Source organism: Bos indicus x Bos taurus, chromosome 14, assembly GCF_003369695.1.
Source record: "Bos indicus x Bos taurus breed Angus x Brahman F1 hybrid chromosome 14, Bos_hybrid_MaternalHap_v2.0, whole genome shotgun sequence".
Lineage (NCBI taxonomy): Eukaryota > Metazoa > Chordata > Mammalia > Artiodactyla > Bovidae > Bos > Bos indicus x Bos taurus.
The window spans coordinates 9,106,270-9,120,728 of NC_040089.1; the positions used below are offsets into that span (position 1 = coordinate 9,106,270).

Consider the following 14,459-nt stretch of genomic DNA (forward strand, 5'->3'; position numbering starts at 1 on the left):
GTACTAAAAGTTAAAATTCAGAATTTAGATAACTTTACTTGAACAAATGACCATAAGAACTATTTGTATCAAGACTCCCATTTGTAGCAAATGCTCTAAATGGTAACAGTGTGAAAGCAGAGAAAGCCAGCGTATCATCTGGAAACTGGAATACACTAAGAAACTAGGATCACAAAATAATATGGAAAAATATTTATATACCAAATTGCAAAGTAATTACTGTTCAAGTACACAGAATGGATTAAGACAGTAGTCCTTTATTTATAGGTCCATGTATAGCTAGCACAGTTCACATCAGCACACCTGCTCAGAATTTACACATTCTGAACCTATTATAATACCTAAGCCTAAACATAGCCCTCTTTTATTGCTCCTCTGACAGGCAAAACTGGAGCTGTGCTAAAAATTAATTTGCTAACAGAATTTCTGATAGGTTTCAATTTTGAGACTGATTTTTAAATTAGAGTACTGCACTGACAGGCCTTTAAGGGAATCAATTTCTACTATTCCCATTAGGGAAGTTTAAAAATCAGAGGATGCTTAAACAAACAACTCTTTTAACTAACGTGAGTTTATTCTTAAACCTGACTACGAGGAAAGTAATAAAAGCTACAGCATCTATTCGGTGTAATACATATCCTCGTATGATATTGCAATGCTTTATTCTCCATCTACTATCTTTGCCTGCCTAGATGGCAAAATAGCTTCTAGGATGATTTAGCCTAGGAAGAATTTTCCAAAGATACTACAGTAGTTTCCTTACCCAGTACGATGTCTGACAACATCCCTGCTCAACCTTTCTGCCAGGTAAGAACCAATTCGATCCAGTTTCTCGGGAGCAGATACAGCATAAAATGTCAATTTCTCCATATCGGCTTTAACAAGCCCATCCTAAAAATAAAAACAACGAGTGAAATAGGTTCTACTTATGCCTGTATTTCCATGCTTAGTGTTTGTATTTCTAAGTGCTGCTTGCTTCTCACCCCCCCTTTATGGATTGGAAATTAATCCCTATTTACCCTCAGCCTGCCTGGATACAGTCTCTTTAGTGCTAATCACCATTCTGGATATGTAGAGCTTTCAAAAAGTTAAAGCATTGCCCTATTTCGGAAAGCATACACCTTCATGAGCACTGGATTATTCTAACACCTTCCTTTATATATTAAAAACAAAAAAACAGCTCAATTATACAATGTATTGTAGTAAGTATCAGCAAAGGTTCAGTTATCTGCTCTCCTCATTAGAGCACTCTTTGAAGGCAGGGACTATGACAGGTAGACATGTGCACTCTGGGCACCTGCTACTGGGTCCATTTTGGACACAGGAGATTTTTTTGTTTAATAAGTTAAAGATAAGAAGTGTTGTCACCTGGGTTTATGGTTGCCATACGTATGTAAGGTTCATGTAGATCTTTTCTTTTTCTTACATCTTATTTTACAGATTGCTCAAATAGATTTTTTCTAAATATTGGCACAAATAAAAATTCTGTGTAACCATTCTCCAACTGACCTGTCACCACTCTCATATCAAAAGTGTTCAAAGCTCCCTCACTGCCAGTAAGATAAGTAGATTTCTTATCTGTTATTCACATTCCTCCATAATCTTGCCTCCACCTTATCTTCATTAGCCTCATGTTTCAGATTCCTTAAAGAAATGATCTGAATATGCAGTCTATTAAATGATACTTTTGAAATTTCCAATCAGGAATTCAGGAATTGTGCACTAGTACCACTCATTATACTACGACTAGGTTACAAGAACTTCCACTTGAAGGTCCTGGTCCCAAATGTTCTCTCTTACTTTATCACACCTTTTCTCTTAGGTACAAAGAAACTAATCTCTGCTTCTCCAGATGCTGTATATCCTTCCAAGTTCATTTCTTCTGTGAATCTTCGCAGAGATTGCCAACTCAGAGTGAGTGGTACCTTCCTGATTTAAAGGCAGAAACTTTACCCCTGTTTTACTTAACATTTTACTTTCTAATTTATTCACTGTGATTTAATATTTAGTATGCTTTCACTTTATATCAATGGATGGAAAGCTTAAGGCAGGTACCGTATCTTAGAGTTACTTATATGCTATGAATTATCCAGGATATCTGGCAGCCAATATATTTAACTGATTAGCCTCAGTAAAACAGATTAGCCTTTATATAGTTCCTTAAATCAGATTTGATTAAAAACAAGATATAGCTCATAAATTGTTAAGATAACCAAAAAGTTTCTACAGTTGACTACCTTTTAAAATAAAGCAACCTCTGGAATTCAAACCCATGTAACATTTTTTTATTCCTATCTATTTAACACTAGACTAAAGGACTCTTAGAAAAGTTAGTGAAGTCCCTCAGTCATGTCCGACTCTTTGTGACCCTATGGACTGTAGCCTACGAGGCTCCTCTGTCTATGGGATTTTCCAGGCAAGAACACTGGAGTGGGTTGCCATTTCCTTCTCCAGATCTTCCCAACCCAGGGACTGAACCCGGGTCTCCCACACTGTAGGCAGATGCTTTACTGTCTGAGCCACCAGGGAAGTTCTCTAGAAAAGTTAAGACAGTGTCAAATAAAATCAATCAAACACAGCTGCTTTGAAGCCTGTAGTCTTCCATAAAAAAGTAATTTTTATAAAAAATTAAAAAGCACTTAAGTAAAAAGAGAACAAACTCTGCCTGGAATATTCTCCCTTTACTTCTCAATTCTCTTCTGAAAACTGTGTGGCCAACCCTTTTTCTTCTTTGGATCTTAGCCTGGATTTCACTCCTTCAGGCATTCCTTCTTCCAAGTCCAGATCAGGTATCATTCCCACCTACTCCAGCAGTACACTGTACGTCACTTCTCTATCACAGCATTCTTTCACATATTGCAGTTGCCAATTTACTTGGTGAGAGCAGAAGGCCATGTCTGTATTCACAGCTGTGTTCTTGGCATTTTGTAGATAATCTGAGACTAGGTCATAAATTTAGGAACTATACACACTAAGAACATCACCTGTCCATCATTCTGAATATATGCCTAATCTAAGAAAAGAATCTGAAAACCAGTCAAGCAAGCACGGATCGTTTAAAGGTTAAAAAAAGAGAAGTATAAACATAGCAGTGTACATGATGAGACTTGGGAGTAAAAGTAGAGAAATGAAATCAGGGAAACCTTAGGGAGATCAGCAGGGGGAAGGATGGGTCAGCAAAGAGAAGGATCAGGAGATGTAGATCAAATTACTTTTGGATCTTCTGGGAATATGTTGTCCACCAGGCGTTTGTAGCGAGGACGCAGAGCAGAACAGCAGCAACACACTCCTGTTCAAAAAAGAATAAAATCACAAAGTACGGCAATTAATCATATTGTAAAGTGATCTAAAAGTTCAAGTTCTGAGTATTTATGGGTTATTGCAAATAAAGGGGAAAAGTTCAAACAGCCAGAAACAGAAATGGGTATGCAAATTCAATTATTAAGTAAGAAATGAAAAAGTCAAATTTCTCCTCCCCTTTCCAAAGACACCAGGTCAAAATGAACATTGTAATGAATTATTCCAGAGTTTTGAACTGAACTGTTCTGGAGCGTGTGTGTGTGTACATGCATACATGACTACCAAATTCACCCTATAAAGTATATACGTAATTGGTACCCCCACCTCACTTCCTTTCTGATCTCATCTTCTACTACTCTCTGCATCATTCCCTACCTACACCTCCTCCCAAACCCCACTTTTCTTGCCAGGCCCAATCCACTCAGTTCCAGCCACAATGGTCTCAAAATGGGAGTTCACTACTAGTAGCTGCTGGTGAAAACAGTTAACACCTCTATCTACATGATGAATTATATAAAGAAGCCACAACAGAGAGAGAATCAACCTCAAGGGAAAGTCCAGGAATTTCAAAAACTGCTCAAAGACTGCTCTGTACATTTTCCGTTGCTGGCATCTAGGAAAAAGTCATGCATTTGGATGAGAAGACCTGGGTTCACGCCAATTCTTTCATTTAAGGGGCCGCGTGACCTTGAGGGAAAGCACATCATCTCACTGGAAAGAACTCTGTGAGGAGGAGGAGGGATCTGTTTTCTTGTCCTACGAACTAATAACGTAACGGGAATGTTGGTCTGGAGCCACTAGACAACCATTTCCATGATTTATGAAACTGGGCTATGTGTGTCTGTGGCCAAGTGTGCACGCGTATGCATGTAGAAACCAAATCACGGCATGAGAGAACACAAGCTAGAAGTTAAGGGAACTCAGACCTAAGCAGACTTCTACCATCTCATTGAGCAATGTTATTCAACAGACAACTTCTCCAGATCTCACTTTGCTCATGAAGCACACATAACTCACGCAGGCAGCAGTATCATGTCAAGTGAGTGCCCAACACGACAAAACATGTAAGACTGAGTCCAGATTTGCAGTAGAGTGGAGTCATTATGCTGATAAAACAAGACAGAATTAAGACATGTACAGCAATTTTGGTGATTATAAAGTAATGCACATACATTACTTAACATTTCCAGCAAATTAGTGAGATATTGTTATCACTACCACTTTACAAGAAACTGGAGAAGAACTGACCAAGTAATCTACTCAGCAGCAATGGCTAGGCGAGAATCCAACGCCTAACTCTGAAACGTCATGCTCTTTCCACGAAACCGCTGATACCAGTGGTCAAATGAATCAGCACGCAGATGTTTCATCTGCACATACTACTTCCCGAACACCACATCAGATGCCACAGACACAGGAGAGTATAAGAGTCAAGATCTCTGCCCTTGAGTTTATAAACTGTCATAAAAAATAGTGAATAATTCAACAGCATATATTTAGGCACCACATGCAGATAATATAAAATGCTGTCTACTGTTCAGGATGTTTTCTACTTTAAAAGGAGAAAAAAATTCCAGAGTCCATTAGGGGATTTTTTTTTTCACACTAACTCCAAAATATCTGAACTATTTTTAAAGTCCAAAAGCAAAACAGAGGCCTGATTATTATAAAGAAAAGCAAGGGTAAAAACAAAGTAAGCGGAAGTCCTATTCCTGTGTCAGTTACACCTAATATAAAAACACTTCAGATGAATGTTAATACACAGAAATCAATTAAAACCAAATATATATCAAGTCATTAACTTACACAAGGCACTGAGCTGGGTACTGCAATGATGAAAGAAGCTTATAACTTGATAAGAAGATTAGCAGGAATACTTTGCTACACTAATGCAAGGCCAAATATAGAAAATTCAAATGCTATTATGGCAAAGAGACTGGCAATGGAACTGAAACCCAAGCTTCAAGTTTCCTGTGAGAATGATAAATTATGTAATTTTCAATAGGCTAAGAATTCTTAATGAGGTATTAAGTCTCATTTACATTGACACTTTCTGATATTATACACTGTTTTTAGTTTTAAAAAAGCTTACAAAAAATGGGGACTTCGAAATACACGTAATATCCAATTCTCACTTTGAAGAAGCATAGGGTCTATTAGAGGAGACAGATGAGAAAAATGACAAAATGCTCAATAGGGGGTTAAAGGGCAGACGCTCTGGAGTCAGACAGGTCTGAGGTGAACCCAACATCTTTTACTGTCCAGTTAGGCAGGCACATTATTTTCTCTTATCTTACCTATGTTTCCTCTTCAGTGTAGTAACACCTTCTTCATATTTATTGGGAAAATGAAATAAAATTATACGTAAAGTTCTTATTAAGGGTGTAACATTGGGTAAGCATCCAACAGATCGGTAGTTATTATTACTAATGCTATATATAAGTGGAGGACAGAGGAACTTGCCAAGTTATAGCCCACGGGGTTGCAAAAGAGTCGGACAAGACTGAGTGACTAAACAAAAACAAAAGAACTACGATCAGGGTAACCGAGGTGCGTGAGGGCCCTGAGACAGTATCCCCAACAGTGTGAAAACCTTTGCTGAGAATTCATCATCTAAACCTCCAACAAATTCTCTATGTGGTTGACAACAAGCGTTCAATAACAAGACCCGAGTCCAAGGGGATAGCTGCTTTTTTCTGAACATGATGTGTGCCGCACTACACTAAGGACTTGACAGCATTACTCATGCACTCCTACAGCAACTCTGAGAGGGTTAGCAGCAGCTTTGTTTGACAAAGGAGCAAAGGAGCTAAGGGAGTCCCATTTGTCCCATACCCCATATCGTACAGCTGGTACATACAGACGAGCAGAGATGCCAATCAGACACGATGACTTTACAGGCTAACTGCCATACTAAACTGCAGCCCATGGGGTCACAAAGAGTCAGACACGACTGAGCGACTAAGCAACAACAAAACTCAAGGACTGGACACTTTCCAAACTCCTTTAAACATTTTAGCTCTCCACTAACCATGCCCAACAGACACGACTGCAGGAACGAGTCTGAGAGACGAGGAGTGCCCTGCCACGGAGGGAGATACACAGTCACAGTGCGTTTCTCCAGGAAGTCCAAACAAAAACAACTTCCTGACCTCTTACCATACATGAAAACCAACCAATCAAGAGAGATAGCTGAAACGAGGTTTAAAAGCTTCAATTTACTCAGGTTTCTATAAAATGATAACACTGAAAGTAATATGAGGTGAAAGTGAGTGGTAATTGTAATCACAAAAGAGAGAACTCTATAGGCTATTTTAAATAAGAGAATACTGTGTTTATCAACATCACAAGAACAAGTAAAATGAAAGCACTGGACCTACTCAGGCACAGAAGTGTGGGGGACTCCCCTGTCGAAGTCAGTTCATAAGGCTTTTCGAGTTCAGCTGCAGGTACCTGAACATAGTCCTTCATGTTGCAAGAGACGAGTTTCTAGTCGCTCTTTCAGCTCTTTTACCTCCTGTTCAGGAAGTGCCTAGTTCACTTTACTTGTAATTAAATTAGCAGAGGGTACTAGTATACTGTAACATATCTACTTGTTGACATCAAACATAAAGCTATCAAGAACTTGATAATATCTGTATCGAATTCTGCAAGCAAGGCCAAATAGCTTAAACAGATTTTTGATTAAACTACTGCATTGCTAGTTTACTAAAGATAGATTTTTATACAGTTTGAATAAGAAAATAAACCTATTTTCTATTTTTTTCCTTAAAGCTTTTAATTCTTCCTCATCCTAGCTTCCCATCCCTCCCAACAAACTCCTCACTTCTAGACCTCTTCCCAACTTTCTCTTTTCCAAAGGAAAAAGGGGGCTAAGTGTAGCATAGAGAAGTTCCAGCAACTGGCAAGTCTAAGCAGTAACTTCCTTTAAATTTACTTCTAACACATAAAGGAGAAGGTAATTCACTACTCTCCTCCTGTAGCATATGGAATTCAGAACTCGACTTACGATATAGTAGAAGAAATAGGAAATCTCAAGTGGGTAACTGAACTATGGAAAAACTGAACTGGGGCATAGCTGGAAGGAAAAATTATGACCAAGAAGGATGCCAAGCTGTGTATTATAGTGGTGTGCAGACAGGCTCTTGGGGCAATCTGTTCAATAATGCTCTCTGAGCCTTAGTCAGGAAACAGAAAAATCCTTCTGCCAATCTCTCAGGGTTAGGAGTACTTAAAAAAAAAAAAAAAAAGCTGTCTGGAATATAGAAGCCATTTTAAAAAACACTACACACACACACATTTATTTTAGTAAATTCTGCATACTCCTAAATTAACCATTTCTTCTTTAGAGACACCCAAAACATGCAACTTCACCAGTGTCATCTAGTTCTCCCCGCAGACAGGTGTGAGATATACAGGCCTCTAGAATCCTCTTTCTCTGATGGTGAGGTGTTACGAATAACTTCTAACCCGAGCCAACAGGCACTCAGCAACTGCACAGAAAGCCTCGCAGCTGAGCTGACATAAGCGTTGGCCAGGTGCATGAGCACTCTGAGGTGCTGGGAGAATTCGGCTTCGTGGGTTGTCCCCACTGAATACTGCTGTTTGTAATGACATTCGCTTTCCTAATGCAGCTCTGTAAGTCTGGGGGTTTGGATAATTAAGACCCCCTTTAAAATAAGCTATACTTTCAACTAACTATATTACCCAATGATAATTTAAATCTAACTGGAAATATTAATGTCTCTATTACTAAATTACTAATAATTGAACAATTAGTGTTTATTATTAAACATCACCATAGCACTGGATATCTGGGAAAAAGCTATCCTCTAAAACAAAATAGTAAGTTACTATCACTGTCACTGAAGTTGAAGAATGCTTAGATCCTCTGATGGAAAACAACTGTATTAGGTTTGTCTCTCGATCTGTTAAAGGAAAAAAATCATACTATCTATATCTTCTACACAGCAATTATGTTATCTTGGTTTATAATTCTTATGCATAATACATTAGGAATTTGCTGGTATATTTAGGGCTTACTAAATCTCATATTTTTAAATTGGAATAGCTATGATTACTGGATTCTCGTCCTTATGGTATGTCTATTATTGCACCTAAAACAAATTATTTTACTTATTTATACACACATTTGTCTTTCCTACCTGAATGAGTCATATCAATAAAGTCCATATATTTTGTTCTTTGTTGCATGCCTGGAATATAACAGACATTCACAAAAAATGCTCCTTCACTTAACGAATGTGGATCCAAGGTTCACTGATAAAATAAATTTAGTATCTGCTGATATGTACTACATAAATCAAAATGATAAGAAAACTGTCCACCACAAAATATTAAATAAATGCCAGAACCATATAATTTTTCCAATGAATAGCTGACAATGTCAACTGAATCACTTTAAACAATTCATGTTTTATTTTTAGACCTGGCAGAAGCTATCAGTAATCAAGTTGAAAAGAGAGAGCATGTTTTTCTATTAGAAGATTTAAAAAATTCATTACTTCAAGACCTCTAGCTCTGTGGTATCCAAAACCCTTGAAAAGACTCTGCATCACATATACTCTCTTCAAGGTTGAAATTAAAAGCTACTCATTCAGTTCATATTCATACATCCCTCCCAAGTAACTAACACTTAACATGTAAATTTGCATGTACCACTCACATACACATACACTACTTATAAAGCCTGTAATATGGGTGTTACTCCTGCACTTCAACTTGGGTACAAGGCACTGTGCTAAGAACTACAGAGAGTCAAAAAGGTAACTAACTACTTGAAAAGACAAAGGTTTAAAAATTGAAATTTAGAGAGAGGCTCAAGATGGAGGGGTCCCGTATATAATTATGACTGATTCACACTGCTGTACAGCAGAAACCAGCACAATATTGTAAAGCAATTTTCCTCCAATTAGAAAATAAATAACAACTGAAAACAAGATTTGGACAACACTGGAGGACAAGAGCTATCTAATGTCAAATGGACCACATGGCTACAGGGCCACAGAGGTTGAGAGAAGAGAGAAAGCACTCCTAGCTCACATGAAAGAAGGTTTTATGAAGGGCATGGGAGTTGAGCTGAGGGCTCCCCCTGAAGAACGAGTAGGACTATGAGGAAACTGGAGACAGCGGAGGACAATTACAGGCAGATGGAACTATGCAAGCTTCACTATGGGGGACGGCACACGGAAAACCCCAAATGTGCTCTAATGACCCAGAGCTTAGAAAGGAAGGAACCTAGGAGATGGCACACAGGAAGCATCGAAAAGGGCTGCTGAATAATTAGACAGCACTCAAAGAAAAATGGGAACAAAATAATCTTATCTTCAGGACAGTGCTCCTTTTAAAAGGATTCTAATCCATTAGAGGAGTATTTTATTACATGACTCTTTCCGTAAGCAATTCTATACCATCTTTCTTCTCATTCTCAATTTCACTACTTGTTTTTTATTCCCAGGCACATAAACTTCATGGAAAAGAGGACAACAAAGGCATTAAATGAAATTAAAGCTCTAATTCTTTTTTAAAAGATGGTTTTTCCACTGCATTGCAATACTTGCCTCTGGAAAAGGTATAACATAGACAAAAGTCTGTATACATTACAAAACTATTCTGAAATAGTGTCTGTAGGAAAAAAAACAGCTTTTCTTCTTCTGAGTCAACTTGTGATTGATCAGTCTATACTTAACACATTTTTCCCCACTATCACAATTTTAAAGAAAAACAAAAGGTATTGTTTACTTACAAATAGTCAATTTATAGATTTATACCTAGACTTTACTGTATTCTACCATACTTAACTGTAAAAAAATATTACTCAGCAGAGTTAACCTGAGCAATAAAATATACAATAGGCATGGTTTTTAGAAAATGTAATTCTGTTAAGACCACATTTGAAAACCTTTTGGAATCATCATACAGGGGGAAAAAAAACTCCACAAAAATTAAAATACGGAAATACAATGCTCTATTCATTTCATCTGACATTGGCTTAGGTGGCAAAGCAAATAAGAAAGGATCCACTGAATGACACAGAAACCAGAGCTGCAAACAGGAAAGCAAAGTACTGACACCTCTGTCTCCACCACCACTGGGACACAACACAAAAGTTCACGTCCACTTCTAAGACCAGACTGCATGGCTGGACTCTGCACCACAGACCCTCCTTCAATGTGCCCGGGGTGGTCCTGGACGGGAGCACACAGCATTCCAGTGTCCTGGTCTCTGGAGGTAAGAAATTAGATGAGGCAGAACTGAAACTGAAATAGCAGGTGATTTTCCTTTTAACAGACAAAATACTGACTAAATGTCCTCTGTGATAATGTCAGTAGTACTGTTAAGAATTACAAAAGGAATCACATTTTCTCCATGTGTAATTAAAAAAAAAAAAAAGCATGTGAGAATTTTCCTCTTGAATCCACACCATGTTCTTGACTAATTATGTTGGCAATTACTCTGCACAATTAATATGTTTTCAGGGAAGAATTATGTAATGGTCAAAGATAAATTCTCTCTCCCTGGCTTTCAGTAGCTCACAGTCTGACAGGACAAGATAATCATATACAAAGAGAATTGTAACTCGATGGGGTAACAGCCATGACAGAAAAGACTGCTATCGGAGAACAGCAGAGTGACCCTAACCTTCCTACAAAAAGTAATGACTAAACTAAGTCTTAAAAAGCAGCAGCAGGAATTCAGCAAAAAAGGGAGGATCATTCCAGATGTGGAGAGCCAGATGTCAAGAATAAGAGTTTTAATTTCCAAACAAATCATAAAGTTCTGCAGCATGACAGAAATGGCTAGACAAACTTGTAGGAAGCTGACGTGGAAATCAACTCAAAGTAGAAGGTACAAAGAGAGAGGAGTCAAAAGTAACAGACAGGATAGTCTGAACAAGTGACTGGATGGTGGTGTCTAATAAGGGACAGAGGAAGATAAGTTTGGGGGTGGGAGGAGGCTATCAGAAAGAGAATAAATTTTATTCTGCTCATGTTAAATTTGAGGTTACAAACCTAAAAGTGGGACATCTTGTAGCAGGCAAATGATTTAGATGAGAAATAAAAATTTAAGAACCAAAAGCATATAAACGATAGCAAAAGCAACTAGTTTAACTAGCTGAAGTCAACAAAGAAACACAGGATAGAATTAAGAGAATTCTGGGGAAAGCAAGCATTTAAGGAATGACTAGCAGCGAAGGAAGTGAAAGGGAAGACATTTAAAGAGATAGGAAGAAAACTATAAAAAGAATAGTGACAGAGAAAACAAAGGAGAGTCTTCCAAATTGCATGCCTTCTATAAAGGTACCAATTTACATAGATTAAAGAAATAAGAACTCCAAAAAACAGGAAAAAAAAGAAATACTCTCAGAACAAGGAAAGAGCAGAAAAAGAAATTAAGAGCATTTTTAAAAAACACATGAAAGTGAAAATTTTCATATTTTACAGTAATATAAATTAAAATTTCAAGATGTGTTAACTATTTTAACCAAAAATAAAACAGTGGCAGTTTCAGAATATCCAGAATGAAAAATACTATTCTACAGACTCTACATTTGATGTGGGAAAAAATAAAGAGACTAATCACATAGTTTACAATGATTATAGGTTCTTATTAAAAATAAAATGATGGATAATATGAAATATCCCTTAAAAGGACCTAGTAATACATTTCATTACCATCTTAATTAGTTTTTAGTAAGATACAAGTCTTCTATCTGAAATACATAATTAGACTATGTTCTACAATATTTAGTAAATAATGAAGGATAAAAATAATTGATTAGAGTGAAATAATTGCAAAATCCAAGTTCTACTAAAGACTGGAAGGAAAAAAACTACTCCTGAAGAAAACCCCACGCTTTGTTTGGCATGTGGTGTTGAAAATAGGATAAAAACAAGACTTCTTCTAAAAAATCAGTAATTGAGCACTGGTTTTATTCTACTAATAGATACAATTTAACACAAGTTTCACATCTAAGGAAGTCTTTGAAGACATTCAAAAAACACTGTAACTGTTTCATGTCTAGTCAACCAATCAAAAGAGGTTTATAAAGCCTCTACTCCATGTTAAGTGCCAGAAATATAAGATGTGTGTTTTCCAAAGAAAGATACAATTCAAAATTTCTAGTTGTCACACTGTATTTGTATAAATCTGTATCATTTTTATTTGCTGCTTTCATATTTAATATCTTCTGAAAGCAAATCCTTTCTATATAATTCTCTGGATGCTCTTCATCACGTATCAGTGGTCAGAAGTGGAGTGTAGTGTATCATCGGTCTGTAAGAGCTAAGTAAGTATCTTACTGTTAACCAAAAGGAATTCTGCCCTATTTCATGGATTCTGCAAAAATGAATTGCTGTTGGATTTGACTTAACTGTAGACGGACTGTAGTATAGTATGTTTGAAGGCTACTAAATGCAACTCATAATGCTTAACAAAATCTTCATTCTTTTAGTTTAAAAAAATGTTTAGCACAGAATGTATCAGGTAATAAATGTCAAAATATCAGGTATTACCCAAATATTTAAAGGACATCATGTAAAAAAGGACTGGTCTGTGATCCCCTCAGAGGACAGAAGCTCAACAGAAGTAGTCAAAATATTATAGAACTCCCTGAGTGCTTTCAGATAGGATTATCTGTCAGCTGCTGTCCAGATTCAAACTAGAGGTTAGGTTAAGTAACCAAAGATTCCTTCTAATTCTAAAAGCATGTGACATTCCAACTCTACTGCAAAACAAATATTTATGAATACCAATTATGTGGAAAGTACTACACAAGGTATTGTGGAAGGTACAGAAAAGACCAGGGATGTAAACTACTATTTAACAAGGACACATATGCTTTGATACTTCCCTTCTAAATTAACGTGCCATGCAGGTAACAAGAAAGTTGGTTCTTGGTAAACAAAACACCATGAACCAAAATCAGACAAATGTTGAACCTTGACTCACAGTAAAAGCCTTTTATTTCTCCTAAGAAGTTGTCTGAATGTGACATTTCCAATTTGTGAAAGTTTAAAAAAAAAAAAAACTGACATTTCCAGATGCCTTTGAAAGGCTGTGCAACTCATATAAAAGAAAATTAACACAGAAAGAATATGAGTACAAGACATTTCATTGTATGTCAGAAACATTGAGAATATAATGGGAATACACTTTTCCACATTAGGCAAATTATAAGATGGTTCATTCAGAGCATACCTACAAAAACCCAAATCACTTATTTTACAAAATATATATGATAAATTTAATAGTTTATTTTAGCTACACACACACATTTATTTAAAGATTTAAAAAGTGAAGTCAGTCAGTTTACCAAAATCAAGTGAAGTTGCTCAGTCGTGTCCGACTCTTTGCGACCCCATGGACACCAGGCTCCTCCGTCCGTGGGATTCTCTAGGCAAGAGTACTGGAGTGGGTTGCCATTTCCTTCTCCAGGGATTCTTCCTGACCCAGGGATCGAACCCAGGTCTCCCGCATTGTAGACAGATGCTTTACCGTCCGAGCCACCAGGAAGTCCAAAATAAAGATCTCCCCAATTTACTTATACTTCACTGACAGGCTGGTCTTGGAGGTGAACCTGGATATAATCTCTACCTTTTCAGCCTTGTTTCCCAAATAAAAACTGTGACTATTCACAGTTCTTAAAATCAATCCCCAAACTTCTTCATTTCCACGCATTTGCTCATACCATTCTATCTATATAGAATATCCTATCTTCACAAAAAGTAGTACAGATCAGATGCATTCAGTAGTAAGATAACAGACATTCCAATTACAAAACGCTCCTGGACTTGAAATCCATTGTAAATTCTAAAATAGTAGGTCTGACAATTTCAAACATAACTCATAACACTGAGATGGTCAAGAAAGTATGAGAAAAAGGCACCTTAAAAAGAAAGGAAGAAAGGCATCTTTGCAACAAACTACTGAAGCAGGACAGAGTTGAAAGGGAAGCAGAATTCTGTACCTGGAAAACCAAGGGAGCGGCCTGACAAGACAGTGGGAGGGCTCAGAATAATGAGGCTCAAGAACATTAATTTATGATAACAAAGGTGTCCATTTTCTAGTCAGGAATACTTGGAAGATTAGAGAAATTAAATGAAGCTAATTTTTTAAAGTAACGGACAAATGCTGCA

The 14,459-nt window shown here is 37.0% G+C and overlaps 1 protein-coding gene across 2 annotated transcripts in view; it reads right to left on the reverse strand.

The window, feature by feature from the left end:
• The window catches only part of EFR3A (EFR3 homolog A), an 88,134-nt gene that overhangs the window by 53,945 nt on the left and 19,730 nt on the right, over positions 1-14,459 (reverse strand). Inside the window, exons 2-3 of one of the 2 annotated variants that reach the window (XM_027560821.1) lie at positions 3,213-3,289; positions 764-891 (exon numbers count right to left, since the gene is read on the reverse strand). In XM_027560821.1, coding sequence (XP_027416622.1) covers positions 764-891; positions 3,213-3,289 — 205 coding nt within the window. Of the gene's footprint in view, positions 1-763; positions 892-3,143; positions 3,290-14,459 lie in introns of both variants that reach the window. The other variant, XM_027560822.1, reaches the window with a different exon arrangement.